The sequence below is a fragment of the Vipera ursinii genome (genome assembly GCF_947247035.1).
Source record: "Vipera ursinii genome assembly, chromosome: 1".
Classification (NCBI taxonomy): Eukaryota; Metazoa; Chordata; class Lepidosauria; order Squamata; family Viperidae; genus Vipera; species Vipera ursinii.
In genome coordinates, this window is record NC_139512.1 from 349,073,814 (window position 1) to 349,094,668 (window position 20,855).

Consider the following 20,855-nt stretch of genomic DNA (forward strand, 5'->3'; position numbering starts at 1 on the left):
GCAAACTTCTAACAAGCAAAGTCAATGGGAAAGCCAGATACACTTAACCATGTTCCTAACTTGACAATTGCAGTAATTTACTTAATAACTGTGGCAAGAAAGGTCATAAAGGGAGCAAAATTCATTTAACAAATGTCTCACTTAGCAACAGAAATTTTGGGCTCAATTTTGGGCTCTCAAGTCGAGAGCTATCTGTAATGAATTAAAAATATGAGCTTAATTATTTATGTCTCAAATAAGAACTTCAGATTGATTTGTTTGATAATCAGTTCGTTTTCTTGGCTATTCATGGCATTCTCCAGATTGTTTTCCAGTAGCCAATTGGAGAAAGTTTGAGATTTATATTTAGATTTCTTATTGGTTAAATCATCTGGATTAAAGAGATTCAAGTTGGCAGCCATTTTGAGTTCAAACAAGAGTATGTCAAAACATTGTATAAAACAAGGATTAAAAATATTGCATATGCTTGTTACCTAGAGTTTTTACCTCAATGTAAAAGTTGATCCTGTCTTTTTTGTTATTATTATCTATCTCTGCATATGAATTCATAAATTGAAAGGAAACAAATTTTCATTGAGAATAGTTCTCCTTTTAGTCTGGTTCTCATCTTTACATTTAACATTTCTTTTTTATAGCAATTTCCACAATACAATCCAGTTGCAATTCATGGCTTAGAAGGGAGGGATACACATTTGCATTAAGCAACATGATTGCCTCTGAGCAGAAGGATGAACAAAATGAAGGAAATTAAAAAATGCAGCATTCCAGTACTTTTAAACAGATAAAAGCCAATTTTTTTCCAGACTTCTTCCTCATTATTTCCAGGGTGAAAAAAGCTTTGGTGACCTCTAGTGGACAAAGTCACTACAGAAATTTGCTGCTAAATTGAAAGAAATTTCAAGATTAATCTAGTTTTGAAATAGGAATGATTTGCCAATTCAAAAACCAGGCATTTGGAAGAACTTTAAAATAAATGGTCAGTTTCAGTTTAAAATTCTGTTTTTGGTTGTAAGTGGGAACAGTTCCCATCTCCTGCATAAAATAAGTAGGATAAAACAAGTAGGATAAAATGGTATGGTTATTAGGATACTCTTCCATTTAAGGAAGAGTTGATCAGGGATCTTTTCATCTTTTCTGACTAACAATTTTTATCAACAGGCCTCATTCCATGTAGTCCCTGTATCATCCATCTTTATATTATGCAACCTTCTGAGTTTTTGGGAACTGGGGTAGGCAAAATGATAAGCAAATCAGAACATGAAGAAGGAGGAAAATATCTGATGTAACAATGGAGATTTGGATGCAGTGTAAAGCGATTTCAATACTCAGTGGAGTATCTGATACCTCCTATTCCATTTCTTAAAAACAAAAAACCAAGTACGGTATGTTATGACACCAAAAGGTCAATAACCGGTTTCATTACATAAATTTCCAAAGATCCTACTCTACTTCTAAATAAACTGATTGGAACATAGCCCATAGTTTTGATAAAGCAGCCTTAATGACCTGTGGGTTAATATTTGAATCATCTAAACTTTTTTTTGCTGTTAACTAGGTTTTGGAAGCCACTGTATTTTTTAAGGCACTAATAAAATGCAAAATCCATTATTCCAAATCTATCTTGTTTTTACTCAACTGAGAACATATTTAGGAAAATGTAGAAACGTTCAGTTTTCTGTTCCTGAACTGATTTAATTAAGATATAACCATAATATGCACTTGATATTTGACATATATTTTATTCATCCTAGAACCTGCCGAGCAGTTAAGTAATTTCTCCCCCGACGTTATTTCTTTTCCGCTGAAATACTGTATGAGTTAACTAATTTAATAATCCCGGGATTATTAACAACCTGGAAGACGCCTCTTTGCTTCTGCGCCTGCGCAGCACTTCCCCCCCTCGCTGCCTACGAGCGAGTCAACGCGTGCGCAGTGGCTGTCATCGCCTTCTCCGACGCGCGCCGCTCATTGGCTCCTTTATACGCATTCCCTTCATTTCCGGGTCTCGGCTAATTTATTGCACATGCGTATTTCTTACATTCTCCGCGAGCAGACGCTGTGCTACTCGCGGGCATGCCTCGAACCTCGCCCCGCCCAGGGGTCGGTAACCTCGGCTCTTTTATGACTCGTGGACTTCAACTCCCAGAATTCCTGAGCCAGCATAGCTGGCTCAGGAATTCTGGGAGTTGAAGTCCACGAGTCATAAAAGAGCCGAGGTTGCCGACCCCTAGCCCGTTGCGCAAGCGCCACTCCTCCCCCTCCCTTTTGCGCCTGCGTATGGCTCCTCGAGGGTTCCCTAGCTTCTTTGCTCTGGGGCGCCTGCGCCGGGCCTTCCGTCTGCCCGTCCCCCCCTTTTTTTTTTTTTTTGCCGAGCTCGTCACGCATGCGCTTTTCCTCTTTTCATCCCCCCCCTCCCGCTTCTCACTTGTCTCTGCCCTGGCGGCCCGGGCTGGTGTTGGGGGCGGACTCGGGTTCCCGCTTCCGGTGTGGTGTCATGGTGGCCGGTGGGCTTTGATGGCTGAGAAGGCGGAGGAGGAGGAGGGGAGCTGAGAGCTCGGCGGCTGCACTGAGCCGAAGGGAAGGGGGCGCCGGACCCTTCTTGTCCCCCCCCCTTTCGGCCTGGCGGGCTGCGGGAGATGGCGGCCCACAAGCCGGTGGAATGGGTGCAGGCGGTGGTGAACCGCTTCGACGAGCAGGTAAACCGGCCTGCGCTGTGGGAAGGGCCCGCAAAGTAAATGGGCTCCTCTGAGGGGGAAAGAAGGGTGTGTGTGTGTGTGTGTGTGTCTGTGTGGGGGGAACCGGTGAGAAGAGGGGGTGTGGAAGGGGGTCGCGCCTTTCCTCCTTTTTTCCTCAGCCCGAGCGGCGCTCTTCCCCCCCCCCCCTCCCCGCTCCCTGTGATGGGAAGCGGCGGAAAGGATGGATAGCTGCAGGCCAGTTCTGGTGAGGACGAGCCCAACCGGGCTCCTTGTCTTGGGAGAGGGTAGGGAAGGAGCTGGGCGGTTGGGGAGGGAAGGCCTCCAGGCTGGGTGTGTTCTTCACCTCTTACGGGCTTTCACGAGAGGAAAAGGGGGGGGGGTCGACTTTCATGCCTGGAAGGGGGATGTAAAAGAGAGAGTGCTCTTTCAAAATAGTCTTGGATGGGGATTGTTAGGATGGATGGATGGACGAACGGGAGCAGAGCGTCCCAAGCAGGAGCTCTGCAGATTCGTTGGAGAACAACTACAGTACTATTGTCCCCATCCGGTGTTCCTTGAAGTTAGAAGTTCATCCTGATGAGAAAAGAAGCAAAAGAGATCTTTCAGCTCTTTTGCCCTCAACTCAAAACTTCATGTTTTTTGTCCAACGCCACCCATTACTTTATACAGAATAGAATAGCTAGAGTTGGAAGGGACCTTGGCGGGGTCTTCTAGTCCAACCCCAAACTCAGAGGTATTCCGATTGAGGGAAAGCTGTACCCACCCTGCACCCAAATTGCGCAAGAACGGCTCCACTCAAGTTTGAGGAAGGCTGGTTGGCATATTTCATTTTTCTACTTTTTTGAGGCAAGGAGAGCACCAACCTAGAACTAAGGAGAAATCTCCAATTAATCAGTGGAATGGCTTGCCTCCAGAAGTTGTGGGTGCTCCAACACTGGAGGTTTTTAAGAAGAGATTAGACAACCATTTGTCAAATGGTATAGGTTCTCCTGCCTGAGCAGGGGGTTGCACTGGAAAACCTCCAAGGTCCCTTCCGTTATTCTATTCTGTATACAGTGGCGGCATGGATAGAATGGGTGGAGTTGGACAAAAAAAATTTAAGTTTTGAGTAGAGGGGAAAAAAGCTGAAAGATATCATTTGGTTGTTTTCTAATTAGGATGAAATCAGCCAACTTGTGGGATGACTTCATGGTGGTTTCTTCATCTCCTGTGGGGAGAAACAGATATTGTATATATTTTGGTTATATAGGAACATGCCATTTTTCATGAATATAGGCTGAAGGAGGTCTTAATTTCTAAATTTTTCTTCTCTTTTTTATTAATAGCATGATGTCATTCTTGCTCATGGGATGCCTGGGATGACATAGAAAAAAGCAGATGATCTGGTAGTTTTTTTCTTAGTGAAGTTTTGAGATGGGCTGTGGGTAGCTGAGTGATGTTTTACAGCTCCTCTCTATGAGGAAGACTTTAAAGAGGAAAGCTTTGTTGAAAAACTTAAGCATGTTGGTTACTTTAAGTCTCCTGATGCCACTTGAACTATTTGATTTTGAAATGGTCTGGGATAGGTGGTTGCTGAATTGCACAGAAAGGGTTTTCTCAAAATGAGTCTGTGGAAAAGCCAAAGAAATATTGGATACATTTCTTTTGAATGAGATGGAAAAATACCTGGATGTAATATAGTTCATCCTAGTTTAATTGTTGTTGTTGTTCTCCTTCTCCTTTTTCTTTCTTTTTCTTTCTCTTCTTCTATCATCATCATCATCATCTCTGTACAATGAGAGAAGTACAGGCAATGCTTGACTTAAGAACAGTTTGCTGAGTGATTGAAGTTACAGTGGCACTGAACAAAATGACTTATAACCTTTTTTCACATTTGCGATTGTTGCAGCAGCCCCGTTGTCACATGAGCAAAATTCTGACACTTGTCAACTTACATTTATGATGGTTGCAGTGTCACCGTCTGACAAGCAAAGTCACTGGGGAAGCCAGGTTCACTTAGCAACCATATTACTAACTTAACAACTGTAGTGATTCACTTAATGGTCGGTCCTCTCTCCCCTCCTGTTCAACATCTATATGAAGCCGCTGGGTGAGATCATTTGTGGTTTTGGGGTGGGGTATCATCAGTATGCTGATGATACCCAGCATTTTCTCTCCACCCCGAACCAACCCAGTGATGCCCTCGACGTGATGTCCCGTTGCCTGGAGCCAGTTCGGGTCTGGATGGGGAGCAACAGGCTTCGACTTAATCCCGCCAAGACTGAGTGGCTGTGCATACCGGCATCTCGGATTAACCAGTCTATTCCATCGTTAACTATGGGGGGTGAGGTGTTATCCCCCGTAGATAGGGCCCGCAACTTGGGCGTCCTCCTGGACTCACGGCTCAGTTTGGAAGATCATATAGGAGCCGTGGCCAGGGGGGCTTTTGCCCAGGTTCGCCTGGTGCGCCAGTTGCAGCCCTATCTGGATCGAGACGCCCTACATACAGTCACTCATGCGCTTGTGACCTCCCAGATAGACTACTGCAATGCTCTCTACATGGGGCTGCCCTTGAGGACCACTCGGAGGCTTCAGCTGGTGCAGAATGCGGCTGCGCAAGTTGTGATGGGGGTTTCCCGATACTTCCATGTAACGCCTCTTCTCCGCAAGCTGCATTGGCTTCCAGTTGCCCTCCAGGTGAGATTCAAGGTGCTGGTGATGACCTATAAAGCCCTAAATGGCATGGGTCTGGATTATCTTCAGGAGCACCTGCTGCCAGCATCAACTTCCCATCGTCCTGTGTGCTCCCACAGGGAGGGCCTCCTCAGGGTGCTGCCGGTCAGGGAGTGCCGGCTGGCGGCCCCCAGGGGGAAAGCATTCTCGGTGGGCGCACCTGCCCTTTGGAATCAGCTGCCTGTGGAACTCCGGATGGCCCCCGACCTTTGATCGTTTCGCCGGGACCTGAAAACTTGGCTATTCGAGCTTGCCAGCCTGGACTGAGGGTTTTTGGGTTAAGGTTTTATTTTTTAATTATTTTGGGGTTATTTAATTTTATTTTATTTTAACCTGTATATATATTGTATTGTTTTAATTTGCCCTGTAAACCGCCCTGAGTCCCCCAGGAAAAAGGTGGTATATAAATCGAAATATAAATAAATAAATAAATAAATAAATAAATAAATAAATAAATTTGCAGGACCGTCTGCTACCGGGGACGACTTCCCATCGCCCAGTGCGCTCACACAGGGCCTCCTCAGGGTGCCGTCGGCCAGACAATGTCGGCTGGCGACCCCCAGGGGGAGGGCCTTCTCTGTGGGAGCACCAGCCCTTTGGAACCAACTCCCCCTTGAGCTTCGGATGGCCCCGGACCTCTGGTCCTTTCGCCGCGACCTTAAAACGTTCTTTTTCCATCAGGCTGACCTGGATTGATGATGGGTTTTTAAATATGTTTTAATTTTTAACTGTGTAGTTAATTTATTTTGGGGCTGTTATTTAATTCTTTTTTAATTTTTGTATTGTTTTTTTATTGTTGTTAGCCGCCCTGAGTCCTTCGGGAGATAGGGCGGCATATAAGTCCCAAAAATAAAATAAATAAATAAATAAACAACTGTGGCAAGAAAGGTTGTACAATGGGGCAAAACTGTCAGTTAACAACTGTCTTGCTTAGCAACACATTTTGGGCTCAACTGTGGTCATAAGTTGAGGACCACTTGTATTTATCCTTTGGGTGTGGTGGCACTGGGATAAAGAGTTGAAGATTGTTCTGGGCTCATTGTAGGGAATGTATTAAGAGAGTAAACAGATTTTTCTGTTTTAAATTTGGTGGGTTTAGAATGTATAATAAGCCTGCTGTTTGTCAAATTTGGAGCCTCCATAGATAATATGGGGAAAGGCCTTGCTGCCACTATTTCCTTATGGGATGCAGAAATTCTCTGTGGAATAAAGTTATAATTGTGGGTGTGTTTGAACTCCATTCAATGGGGTTCCCTTATATAAAGAAGCATAAAAAACAAACTGTCTAAAGAGGGATTGGAAGAAACAAATCATTATTGCTAACCATTCTAGGGGTCCTTTAAGTGGGAGAGATTGGGGAATATATCCTACCTGTCACCAAGAGACAGGTTTTTTTTAGTATCTTTTAAAGATTTAGAAAGGAGTGATCCTAATTATCAGGAGTGATATTGTTAGCTTATAAAAAAACTGGGGAACGATTTTTTTCAGTCAATTTGTTTTGTACTTGTTTTTATTTTAAGAAATATTGAAATTGGTCTTTGTTACTTTTAGGATGATGAAGATGATATAATAATAATAATAATAATAATAATAATAATAATAATAATAATAATAATAATAATAATAATAATAATAATAATAATAATATAATAGCGTTGGAAGGGACCTTGGAGGTTTTCTAATCCAACCCCCTGCTCAGGCAGGAGATACCATTTCAGACAAATGGTTGTCCAGTTTCCTCTTAAAAACTTCCAGTGTTGGAGCGTTCACAATTTCTGGAGGCAGGGTGTTCCACTGAATAATTATTATAATCAGTTCAAGAAACTTTTTTGGGTCTCCGTGGACAGCTAAAAACTGCCTTGGAAGGAAAATAGGTGCTTAGATTGTTCCTCTCTCCTATCCCATGGGGGACCCTCGGTTAATCCTCTGTTTTCCGATGTCTGAGGAGAAATGTGATACATTCTTATTTCATTTTGCTGTAATGGTTGGATCTATTACAGCTTATGCACAGAAACATATATAGATTAGAGTGCTGCCATATGCTCAAGCAAATTTAGAAACTAAAGAAAGAGTATATGTGTATGCGTGTGAGTATTTAAATATTTATTTATTTATTTATTTATTTATTTATTTATTTATTTATTTATTTATTTATTTATTTAAATTCCATTTATATCCCGCCCTTCTCCGAAGACTCAGGGCGGCTTACAAGCTTAGCAGTAGCCTTCATTCTATGTATATGCCTGCTTATTAGGGCTTTCACACACACACCCAAGCGGCATTATTACAAAGTCAGCTTATTGCCCCCAACAATCTGGGTCCTCATTTTACCTACCTCGGAAGGATGGAAGGCTGAGTCAACCTTGAGCCTGGTGGGATGCGAACCTGCACTAATTGCAGGCAGCTGGTGGAGAGCACATTTTATTTATCCTAAATCAGATCTTTCAGAGTTTTCTAAAAATGGAGGCAGTCAATATCATAAGGAGGATGCTGAGTACCATACCACATCATAGGTTTATAATTGTTCACCTGAATCGAAATGTTTTTGGTCTATCTCGAGGATCAAATATTTTCCTTGTTAACGTAAAAAAAAAATCTAATATTTATGTTGGGTGAGGAGGAGGATGACAGACACCAAAGCAGGATTCAGAGAAATTTTTAGGTGTACTTAAATGATTCAGCTAAGATAGGACATGGTTTATTTATTTAACTATTTGCAGCTGCTGAAATTAAATGTAATGATGCTCTGGATAAGATAGGTGTATTTTGTAAGAGTAATGTAATGCTTTTAACATAAGTCATGGTTTAATATATCAGTTACCTGTTACACATAACAAGCTATGATAGATGTTTTACAATACACAGTAGCTTATTTCTCACATGACACAAAGCATATGATGACATTACAGTGTGTGAATCCATTCTCTTAGTGACTGAGCAATCCAACCTTTTTTTTTCAACCTTCTTATTAAAATGGGAATTGTTCCCATTGAAAGAAGAAACAATACAGCTTCTGAGTGATGTAGATTCAATTGTTTAATTACAGACACTGGGAAATGATTGCCTTTGTTTATAATAGATTGGTTTAATGGTTGCTCATTTGGAAAATATTGTAAGCTTAAATTGACATTTTTTTAAAAAAAACAACCTCTTTTGCCCTAAATGTTCTAGTGAAGAAATGTACAGTGTGCACAGTGATAGATTATGACTATTGAGGTTGTCTTGTTAAAAGTTAAAAATCTGATTGATTTGCTTGTGTTTTGTAACAATGAGAGTATTTAGAGGCCACTCATATTTGTTCAATGAATTTTTATGTTACTGTTCAGTGTGAAAGTACAGTCAATGAGAACAAGACATTCCCTATTCATAGGTTTACTATAAAAAAGAACACAAAAGAAAAAGAAAACGATGGGAAAGATGAAAAATATCATCTATGGACAAATTTTCCAAGTTAAATAAACTTCTCATTGTGCAGCTAAACATGGAGGGAGATTAAGAGTGAGAGTCCAATAGAACAGAACTTTTAACTGAGCAGAGGTAATGGCTGTTTAATCCAATTTCCTTCTTCTGAATCCTCCTAGAAGGACTTGTAGGCTGGTCTTTCTGGGAGGTGACGTTTATGCTCCACATTTGGTTGCAAAATGCCAGAATTTTTAACTTGTTTAATGATCAACATAATTGGGGTTGTTTGTCAGAATCCAATTTTCTGGCTTACCTGATTTTCAACCATTTAGAGTTATGTTTCTCCCTCCTTTCTAAGTGACATAAAAATTACCTCTCTGAGCCTAATTTTAGCAGGCAGAATTTTGTAGACTCTGTATGTGGCATAGCAGTTTAGAAAGCATTTCTACTTCATTTCTAGGAAGAATTAATAAATTATGTCTTTACTTTGGAGTTTAAAAATAAATTGGTCAGCATTTCTTGGTTTAAATGTATATTCCAGGTTTCATATTTCTTGCTTGTGTTGAAGACAAAGGCACATTCTGAGCATCCAGAGTTACATTTAGAGGTAGGCAGGAGTAGAGAGTAGCACAGCTTAAGAAATTATGCAGGGTTTTCTGAAATTCTGGCTTATAGTTTTATGTGAATTCAATTAGTGTGCCCCATCTGTCTTATTTGTAATATACAGCTGTGGAGGTGCAATAGTGCTTATGGCCCGAGGTATAATTCCTGGCATTTTCATATTTTTTTAAACCCATGATTAAAAAGAAAGACATTTATCAGAACTTTTGAAGACTGGTTAGAGCATATCATCTGGTTCAGATGAACCCGAATGTGTCTTTGTACAAGGAACATATGCTAGCAAATTTATAAAAAGTGGTAATTTACTGCAGGTAGTCCTTGACTTGCAATTATTTGTTTAGCAACGGCACTGAAAAAAGTGACTTACAACCAGTTCTCACATTTATGACCGTTGTAGCATCCGCACAGTCATGTGATCAAAATTTGACAACAGGCATGTATTTATGATGAGTGCTATTTGTGACGTTCCCAGCTGGCTTCCAACAAGCAAAGTCAATGAAAGAAACTGGATTCACTTAACAATTATGTGATTCATTTAATAACTGGCAAAAAAGTTGTAAAATTGAATATGATTCCCTTAACAACAACCATCTTGTTTAGCAATGGAAGTTCTGGTCTCAAGTGTGTTCATACATTGAGGACTACCTGTAGGTAGTTGGATTGGCATGGTTGTGGTTTAATAAAATAATATGTGGGTGCCTATATACTAATGCTCAAAGTTTAGGGAACAAACAGGGTGAACTTGAAATATTAGTACATGAAGTCTGATATGATATAGTTGCCATTACTGAAATTTGGTGGGATGAAACTCATGACTGGAATGTACTGATAGATGAATACAAACTATTCAAAAGAAACAGACCCAACAAAAGAGGAGGAGAGTTGCATTATATATAAAAGATCACTACATCTCTCCTGAAATACACAAAATCAAGGATGAAAACCACCAAGAATCCATATGGGTCAATATAAAAGGAAAAAAGAAAGACATTGCTATAGGTGTATACTACAGGCCACCCAACCAAGCAGAAGAAATAGATCAGACATGTCAAACACAAGGCCCGGGGGCCAGATCTGGCCCGCGAAGCGGTTTCATGCGGCCCACGAAGCCATCCTGGAAACAGTGAGGGAACGGCCCCCACTGCCTTGGCCCTGGCCCAGAGACCCTCCTTCCACCAGAGACCCTCAGATCTGTCCCACTCCTGCCCAGGCCCCCATAGGCATCCTTGATGCGAACGATGTAGAGCTGGCCATGCCCACCCAGTAGGCCATACGCACTCCAGCCACGCCCACCCAGTAGGCCACGCCCACCCTGGCCATACCCACCCGGCCCCCTGAGGGCAACCGCAATGCTGATGCGGCCCTCAATGAAATTGAGTTTGACACCCCTGAAATAGATGAACTCTTTGCTAATCAATTAACAAATGTATGTAGGAAACATAGCACAATAGTAATGGGAGACTTTCATTATCTTGATATCAACTGGGAGACAAACTCTGCAGCAAGGGGGAGATCGAACAGATTCTTAACCAACTTAGATGACAGCTTTGTCATGTAAAAGGTAGAGGAGAGAATTGGAGGAAAAGCTATACTGGACCTAATTCTTACTAATAGAAAAGAAATGATAGAGGGAGTTGAAATTGCCAGAACTTTGGGCGAGAGTGACCACGTCGCACTGGAATTCAATGTAATGCAAACACAAGCAATAGAATATAATCCAACCAGTTTCTTAAACTTTAAAAGAGTTGATTTAAACAAACTCAGACAGAGCCTAAGCAAAATTTCATGGATAAAAATCCTAACAGGGAAATCAACTCAAGAAGGGTGGGAAACACTGAAAAATATCATAAAAGCCCAGTCCAACACAATACCACTAAAAAAGAAAAACATCCAAGAAGAAACCAGCATGGTTGCATGAATTTCTCTCTGATAAACTGAAAGACAAAAAGGACAAGTACAAAAAATGGAAAGAAGGACACATAACTAAGACAGAATACCAGCAGATAGCCCAAATCTGCAAAGATGAAGTCAGGAAAGCAAAGGCTTAGAATGAACAAAGACTTGCAACAAAAGTCAAAGATAAAAAAAGCTTTTTTTCCCAAAATATAAATAGTAAAAAAAAGTCAAGGAAATTGTAGGCCCACTAAAGAGAGAAAATGGCAAGGAAGTAACGCAGTAGGGAGAAAGCAGAGCTACTTAATTCATTCTTTTCATCAGTCTTCACACAAAAAGAAACTATAGCCCAACCTACCAAAAACATAACTGTAAAAGACAGACTAGAAATAAAAATTTAAGCAAGAAAATGGTAATAGAATACCTGTCTGACCTTGATGGATATAAATCACTGGGACCTGATCATCCCGGATACATCCCAGAGTTCTGAAGGAGTTGGCAGAGGTTATCTCAGAACCATTGTATCATATTTCTAAAAAATCTTGGAGCACTGGGGAACTACCAGAGGACTGGAAAAAAGCTGATATGGTTCCCACATTCAAGAAAGGAAAAAAGAGCCAGATACAGGAAACTATAGACCAATCAGTCTAACATCAGTACCTGGGAAGATACTGGAAAATAATCAAAAAAACAGATCTGTAAACATCTAGAAACAAATAAAGGTATAACTAGTAGCTAGCACGAGTTTGTTAAAAGCAGATCATGCCAAACCAATCTTATTTTATTTTTTTGACAAAGTAACTAAATTAGTAGACAAGCGAAATGCTGTGGACATAGTATATTTAGACTTCAGCAAGGCATTTGACAAAGTAGACCACAGCCTACTTCTTAGTAAGGTAGAAAAATGTGGGATAGACAGCATCGCTACCAGATGGATTTGTAACTGGCTGACAAACTGTACTCAGCGAGTAGTCCTTAATGGTACTACATCTACATGGAGGGAAGTAAGCACAAGTTTCCATATTAGGTCCAATACTCTTCAATATCTTCATAAATGACTTACATGAGGGAATAGAAGGGAAATTCATCAATTTTGCAGATGACACTAAACTGGCAGGAATAGCCAATACCCCAGAAGACAAGCTTGGAATACAAAAAGATCTCGACAGACTTGAACAATAGGCTCTACCCAACAAAATATTTAATGTGGAGAAAAGCAAGGTTTACACCTGGGCAGAAAAAAACAAAGGTACAAGTAGAGATTGGGCAAAACCTGGCTCAAAAACAGTAACTGTGAGACGGACCTTGGAGTCCTAGTGGATGGTCACTTGTACTATGAGCCAGCATTGTGCAGCAGCAGCCAAAAAAGCTAACACAATCCTTGGTTGTATAAACAGAGACAAAATCAAAATCAAAATCACATGAACTATTAGTACCGCTTTATAAAGCTTTATAAAGGCCGTACCTGGAATACTGTATCCAGTTTTGGTCACTACATTACAAAAAAGATGTTGAGACTTTAGAAAAAGTGCAGAGAAGAACAACTAATACGATTAAAAATCTGGAGACTAAAACATATGAAGAACGGTTGCAGGATTTGGGTATGGCCGGTCTAGGGAAAAGAAGGACGAGGGGGGACATGATAGCAATATTCCAGTATTTGAGAGGCTGCCATAAGGAGGAAGGGGTCAATTTATTTTCCAAAGTACCTGAAGGCAAGACAAGAAACTAATGAAGGAGGGAAGCAACCTGGAATTAAGGAGAAACTTCCTAACAGAGAGAATTAACCTGTGCAACAGTTTGCCTTGAGAAGTTGTGGGTACTTCATCCCTGGAGGTTTTTAAGAAGAGACTGGACAGCCACTTGTCTGAAATGGTGTAGGCTCCCCTGCTTGAGCAAGAGGCTGGACTAGAAGGTCCCTCCCAGCTCTATTATGATTGATAGATTGACTTGGAGAAAAAATGGGACTTCCTAGTAGATGGTGGAGTAAAACAATTTCTCCCAGCCCATATAAATATGTATATCTGTGAAACCTGAGTGTTAGTTGATCATTGATTATCTGACTAAAATAATGCCATAATGCAGGTAGTCCTTGATTTACGACCAAAATTGAGCCCAAAATTTATGTTTGCTAAGCGAAACATTGGTTAAGTGAGTTTAGCCCCATTTTACAGTCTTTATTGACATAGTTGTTAATAGTTGAATCACTGCATTTGTTAGGTTAGTAGCATGGTTATTAAGTGAATCTGCCTTCCCCATTGACTTTGCTTGTTGGAAGATCACAAAAGGGGATCACATGACCCTGGGGACACTGCAACTGTCGTAACTATATGTCCGTTGTGAAGCTTCTGAATTTTGTTCATGTGATGCTGCAATGGCTCTTAAGTGTGAAACATGGTCATAAGTCACTCTTTTTAGTAACGTAACTGAACGGTCATTGAATGAACTGTTGTAAGTCGAAGACTGCCTTCTGAGACTTAACAGTTGGATATAATTGCTTTCTTCAGTGGCACAGAGTTCCTGTGTGTAGACTTGAGTATTCAGAATTTTTACTAAGGAGCGAGAGGAAAGTAATGCGGTGAGGTTCCTGCCACTAAAAACCATCCATATTTCTCGTTAAATATTTATTTTGGGGGTTAAGTACAGCTGCATATATTGCTCTGATCCAAAGCTGTTGACTTTAATCCAAAATCCAACTTCCTCAAAGTGGACTTTTCAAACGAATTTCATTACAGAGTTGAAGGTTACTTGCATCCAACTGACTGGTACAGTACATGACGCATAAGGGAAATGATTGGTTTGTGACCTTTTAAAGAATGTATGGATGCAGCTTGGAATAAAGGAACCAGTGTTTATGGAAGAGGATTAGTGTCTTGGTGGAATCATTACACACCTTATCTCTAATACCATGGATTTCTCCAGACTTTGAATTTTGACACACGAGTTTCATAGAGAATTCTTTTGTGAATCACAGGATTGGAATTTCTAAAACTGGACAGTTCTACAAGCTCTTGTATGAAAGATAGAGGATGAATATAGATAGATTGAGTTAAATTTCAGATATTCCAGGTTTTAAAGGTTCTAACAATGATAGTCTCTTTTTCTTAAATGCTGCACAGTGTAGCCTGATTTTATGGTAAGCCCTAATGAAGTTTGTTTTGTTTTAGTAGCATGTGTTTGTGCAAATCCAACCAAATGTAGTTGATTCACTAAATTTGGCTTGAGTAACCCATACTCCCATGTGCCCATTTCCAGTTTTGCACCCTCCAAAATTATGCTGCTAAAATTTGATAGCAAACTGTTGATTTTTGCAACTATTTTACTTAACTGATGCAATACTTAAAATCAATGTCCCAAGTCTCTGGCCAGTTAAAAGTAATTATTTTGAGTGAATTCCTTTCCAACATCCCAAAACTAATTTTCAAAAAGATTGCAGATTTGTTCCTGCAAATGTGGACTTTAGAGCCATTCTGCCCCCCCCCCCCAAGAGAACAGGAAAATGATGTGCAGCTCAGAAAAAAAATCATTACCTTTGTGGTAAACCATGGTAAAAATGTAAAAGAGAATCTGGAATTGAAATTTGGCTAAGTCTACTCTTTGGAGCTTTGGAAGTCTCAAAGGTGTTGCAGATTGGCTGTTTATGTCATTAAAGTCACAATTTTTTTGCTTTCTTGCATTAAATTATAGTTTTGGTTTAAGCTGCCATTTTATTTTCAAACTGTGGTTTTCAAGGAGATTATAGCAAACAAACTGTACTCTGAAATTTGCTTACCTAAGTTTAAATTAAGCAAAAACTGAAGTTAAAACCTTCCAAAGTCTCTTCATGGAAAATAGGAGCTCTTCTATATAAGCTTAAGGTCTTAACTGGGCTCATTTCTTATACAAGTAATCCTGGACTTACAAGAGTTTGTTTAGTGACCATTCAAAGTTAAAACAGCACTGAGAAATGTGACTTATGACCATTTTTCACAGTTACGACCTTTGCAGCATCCCCATGATCTTGTGACCAAAATTCAAACACTTGGCAACTGGTTCATATTTATGGCAGTTACAATGTCCCAGGGTCATGTGATCACCTTTTGTGACCTTCTGATAAGCAAAGTCAATGGGGAAGCAAGATTCACTTAACAACAGTCATAAATGTGAAAAATGGTCATAAATCATTTTCCCTCCAGTGCTGTTGTAACTTCAAACAGTCACTAAGCAAACTGTTGTAAGTTGAGGACTATCTGTAGAGAATGCATGTTTCCTGGAACCCACAGTGTGACATTCTTTACTGACAGGATCTGGAGCTTGCTCACTCATTTAGGATAGGCAGTAACCATCACTGTGACTCTAGGCCAGGGGTAGGCAGCCTTGGCTCTTTTAGGACTTGTGGACTTCAACTCCCAGAATTCCTGAGCCAACATGGCTCAGCATGGAAACCTTTCCGTTTCTCCTCAGCATAGCTGGCTCAGGAATTCTGGGAGTTGAAGTCCACGAGTCATAAAAGAACCAAGGTTGCCTACCCTTGCTCTAGGTCCTAGGAGGATCCTAGAGGGCATACCAACTCAGTCTGAGAGAGTATTACTCCATCCAGAGTCAGTGATGGATAAATACTACTTATGAGGAGCCCTAAAGCCCACAGCTACTTAGTCTTGTCAAGGTTGAGCTGAAGCCAATTTTCCCCATGCAGAACCCAAACCTCCAGGCATTGGTGGGAAAGCGTTTAGATGGGCTCACTTAGTGACCCGGGGCAGAGGTCACTAAGTGTTAATGGGTTAAGTCACCCAATACCTTCATGTAGGTGATAAAAGAGAAGTGGGAGAGAGTAAAAACCCTGTGAAAGTGATAAGGTGCATGGAACTTGTTGGTTGTCCACTTCTACTGTAAATATTTGTTCAGAAGTCCTGTTGAGTTTAATGAGCCTATTTTTGGGTGGGGATTAAATATTGGATACATTTAAATCAAAGTTCTTCATTTTTAAAGAAGTAGTTACTGGTTACTAAAAAGAAAACTTGGATTGGCCGTGGCCCTCTGCCCCTATGTTAGATAATTTAGCTCTTGTCTGGCTGGGTCAGAGGGGTCAAATATCCATTAAAAGTTGCCTTTACTCTTAGTGAAGTCAGTATAGCAGTCCTTGGTGTGACTCCAAAGATGGAGGGGAGACCTGGGATCTGCTTACTCAGCGCTGTGCTAATTTAAATAAAGGTTAAACCATGTTAATTTAAAAAATAAAATATCCTTAAAGTTGAGGTTGATTTTTTGATGCTACATGGACATGTTTGTTTTGTTTTTGGCCGGTCTGGAAGTGGTTGCTATTGCCTTCCTTTGGGATGCTTTGATTTTACAAGATTTAAGAAAATGAAAAGGTGGTGACAATCAGAAAATGCTGATGGTTGACTTATTGTGCATTTATTTGTTTATTTGATTTTTATCCTGCCCTTATTACTTCGTAAGTAACTCAGGGCAGTGAACATACATAGTACTCCTTTCTTTTCCTATTTTCCAGACAAAAGCCCTGTGAAATGGGTTGGTCCAAAGTCACCCATCCGACTTTCATACCTAAGGCAGGACAAGAATTCGCAGTCTCCTGGTTTCTAGGACAGGAACTTAGCCACGGGGCCAAACTGGCTCTCTAATCCTTGCATAATAAACTGTCCTACTGTAAATTTTGTTCTGTATAACAGCTTTCCAAACTTCCTTTTATTGCAGCTTCCGATCAAAACCAGCCAGCAGAATACTCACACCAAAGTCAGCACGGAACATAACAAGGAATGTCTCATCAACATTTCCAAGTATAAGTTCTCTCTGGTTATTAGTGGCCTCACAAATATCTTAAAAAATGTTAACAACATGGTAAGTGATCTTTTCTCATTGACTTAGTCTTCTTTTGTTCTGGAGGAAGAGAAATATTTTTTTTAAGTCTAGGTAGATAAATATCTATTGGCTTATTGTATCTTTAATGTGAACCGGAATGCATATTATAATTTGCAGCTCTGAGAAAATATGATACATTCATTTCCTATCTGTAAAGTTATATGTCAAAAGCTCCCCCCCCCCAACCTATCAACACCAGTTAAAACCAGGATAAATAATAACATTGTTCTCATCTATACAATGGAACTTTTCATAAAACCAAAAAACCAAGAAAAATACAGTGTAATTTCACATAAAACATTGGTGAACTGAAGCGGATGTGAGATGGAATAAAATGGTTGCAGTAGAAATTGATTTTAAATATTTGATTCTGTAACAACCAATACACAATTGGTTGTGTATTTGATGTATGTCTTACTTTGCCCTCCTGGCTGTATCCATTCCTGAGGGAAAGTACTGGATTTTAACTAAAGCTATAGGGTCTTCTTGCTGGAAACAGTAGGTCTGTCTTGACTTTTTGGCATTTAATGTTAGGGGAATCATAGCTCCATATTTTAAAAGTTACATAACTAGTACATGCTAGTTTGTCAGAGAATCGGAATGGGATAGAAGAGAAACCGTGATAGGATCAGGAAAGAATTAAAATTAAAGGCTACCAGCCCATCTATATTGCAACTTCTGCAACCTCGCATCTCATTACAGGTTTCTAACGCCCCTCATTAGGTAACTTCCTGGATAACCAGAAGAATTTTATGCAAAATTCTGGCAGATGAAAGATGCAAAATCAACACAAAGTTGTCATTAAATTTACTTTTGCAGTCTGCACAAATTGTACTTTGGGATTGATTACTGATTACTGTGTAGAGCAGGGGTGTCAAACTGCTGGCCCGCCGGTGGGATGCGTCATGGCAAAACTGCGCCCACCCTATTGCTGGCAATGGAAAAAAAGTCACAATACGTCGCAACACGTCACATGACGTTGCAAGTTTGACACCTGGTGTAGAGGATAGATTGCTTTTACTTTATTTTGCTCTACATTTTACCTTATTCTTATTTTGATATGTTTGGAGGATCTATGAACTGTAATAGAGTTACTCATTCAAAAGCTATAGACCAGGCATGTCAAACTCGCAATGTCGCGTGATATTGCGCGACGTATCGTGACTTTTTCCCCATTGTCGGCAATGGAGTGGGCGCGGTTTCGGCGTGACGCATCCAGCCCGCAGGCCGGCAGTTTGACATGCCTGCTATAGAGGGTATCAGAGAAGTTATGTCCTTTTGGAAGTAGCAGATGGGTGACAGTATAAGTCAGCTTTGTTACCAAAAGCTAAACTGATCTTTTGATGTTTTTTTTCTTATAGAGAATATTTAGTGAAGCGGCTGAAAAGAACTTGTATCTTTCTCAGTTGATTATTTTGGATACACTGGAAAAGTGTCTTGCTGGGGTGAGTAGCCTGCTTAATTTTCTTAACAAAATTTTGACATAGACACCAGTTAGTATAGATTTTTTATTGTTTTAGTACAGCGTTGGTCAACTAGGTGCCTTCCAGATATGTTCTAAAGTGCAGTCTGTGAATCTGAGAATTGTAATTGAATTCTGAGAGTTGTAGCTGGACAAATCTGGAGGTTACTTTTAGTAACCTGCAATGTTGTGTTGTTGCTTTCCTGAAGTACAAAGTTGCAAAGTTGTAAAAAGTGAGGATTTTAAAATGTGGAACAAAAATCTGTTAACATAAATTTTTAAAAAATCTGCTATACCTCAGGTTGGGAAACGTCGTATATTTATTCTCAGTGTCTATATGGCTCTGCTCTGTATGGGTTTTCTTATGCTCTTAAAAAGGAATAGTTTTCAGGTGATAAGTTTTTAATTTTTTTTTTGTAAATTGGGAATTAACACTTTGAGTGTCTGATATACCCCAGGCATGCTGGCTGAGGAATTCTGGGAGTTGAATTCCACAAGTCATAAAAGGGGCAAGTTTGAAGATCCCTGCCTCAGATGGATGTAAAAAATTACATTTGACTGGTGTAAGAGAAACTTCAAACTGCCAGTGCTCCCAAGTTGCTATCCAAATTTATTTGAATTGTAGGTGTCTGTGCTGGCAGAGCATCATAGGCATTGGATACAGATGGTCCTTGAATTGCAGCCATTGGTTTAGCAACTGTTCTAAGTTCAGTGACACTGAAAAAAGTGATTTACAGTGATCCTCACACGTATAACTGTTGCAGCATCTCTACAATCACATGATCACAGTTCAGTGTGCATAGCAATGGGCATGTATTCATGATGGTTGCAGGATCATGTGATTGCAATTTTTGACCTTCTTGGCCAGTTTCCAACAGTCAGTGGGGGAAGTTGGATTTGCCTAATGACCCCATGATTCACTTAACAATTGTATGATTCACTTAATTGTGGCAAAAAGGTCATAAAATCAGACATGACTTCTTAACAGCTACCTTGCTTAACAGTGGAAATTCCAGATCCAATTCTGATTGTAAATTGAGGACCACATTTACAGCAGTAAACAGATCAGGAGCACTCCAGTTTAGTGACTGCAAAATAACTTTAGTGTTCCCCATTGACTTTCTGGTTTTATTTTGGCTTGATTCAATTTTGCATTATAATCATGAAACATCTGTCCCATTGCTAAAGATGACTTTTGCAGGTGCTTTTTAGTTTATATTTCTTTGGTTTGTTAAACTTCCAGAGGGAATGTCATCTTGTACTTTCTGGGGGGGGAAAAAATCCAATTTTCATTTGGTTCCGTTTTTGGAGACAGTCAGCTCTCACTCCCCTTGCCCCCTACCCTTGTTACTTTGGGAGTGTCACTCATGGGTTAGTGTCTTGTATGAAGCAGGAGTGTAACGCTAAACCTGGGCTTTGTGAAATTGAAGAATATATGTTTATTCCTGAAGGTTTCTCAATGCAGTTCCAAGTTCAATGTAATCAGATCTTCCATAAGCTGCCTGTGATTCTCCACAACTGGTTTTGAAAGATTGATTGGTAAACCATGGCAGACAAAAGACTTGGGTTATTTGATGCTTTTATAAACAACATTCTATATTACCTTTCCTGATCTCATTGTTTATGTTGGACACATCTTCCCATCATTCCCTTGTGAAGTGAATTCTATCCCAACACATCTGCTTTCATGTTTGGGGAAAATGTCTTCCCAGTGGCTTGTGAATATTCAGTTGAGGGAAAAGCAGATGAGGCACTGAAGAGAACAGATGCAGAGAGGCTGAGCTTATCATTAATGACCCTTATTGCTTTACTACCAAAAATCCAGAATCTGAACCCAAGCCTCATCTACCCACCTTGCAGAAACTTCACCATCTTCATAAACAACTAGGAAGGAAGGATATGTGGGTTGACTTGGTTGCATGTCAAAGCATCTGGAGAAGGTTGGTCCAATTGAGAATATTTGCACATTGACTAAACTGGCTGTAAGAATCGGGTGGCCTGTATTGGCTTCTGATGGTCTAGAGCTCAGTGTTCAACTGTGGCAAATTTTTAAGACTTGAGGACTTCCAGAATTCCTCAGCCAGAATTCTGGGAATTGAAGTCCACAAGTCTTAAAGTAGCCAAGGTTGGACACACCTGGTCTAGAGTCTCTTCCTGGGTGTAGGCTCTGCTTTCCTTTTTCCTTTGTGAAGTCTGTTTTTTCTTCACCA

General features: G+C 40.2%; 1 protein-coding gene across 1 annotated transcript in view; it reads left to right on the forward strand.

Annotated features, from left to right (window-relative positions):
• The first annotated feature begins 2,424 nt into the window (after nt 1-2,424).
• NF1 (neurofibromin 1) overlaps nt 2,425-20,855 on the forward strand; it is a 232,623-nt gene continuing 214,192 nt past the window's right edge. Inside the window, exons 1-3 of the mRNA XM_083379640.1 lie at nt 2,425-2,696; nt 17,019-17,162; nt 18,545-18,628. Of these exons, the coding sequence (XP_083235766.1) occupies nt 2,637-2,696; nt 17,019-17,162; nt 18,545-18,628 (288 nt within the window). The 5' untranslated portion in view covers nt 2,425-2,636. The remainder of the gene's footprint in view (nt 2,697-17,018; nt 17,163-18,544; nt 18,629-20,855) is intronic.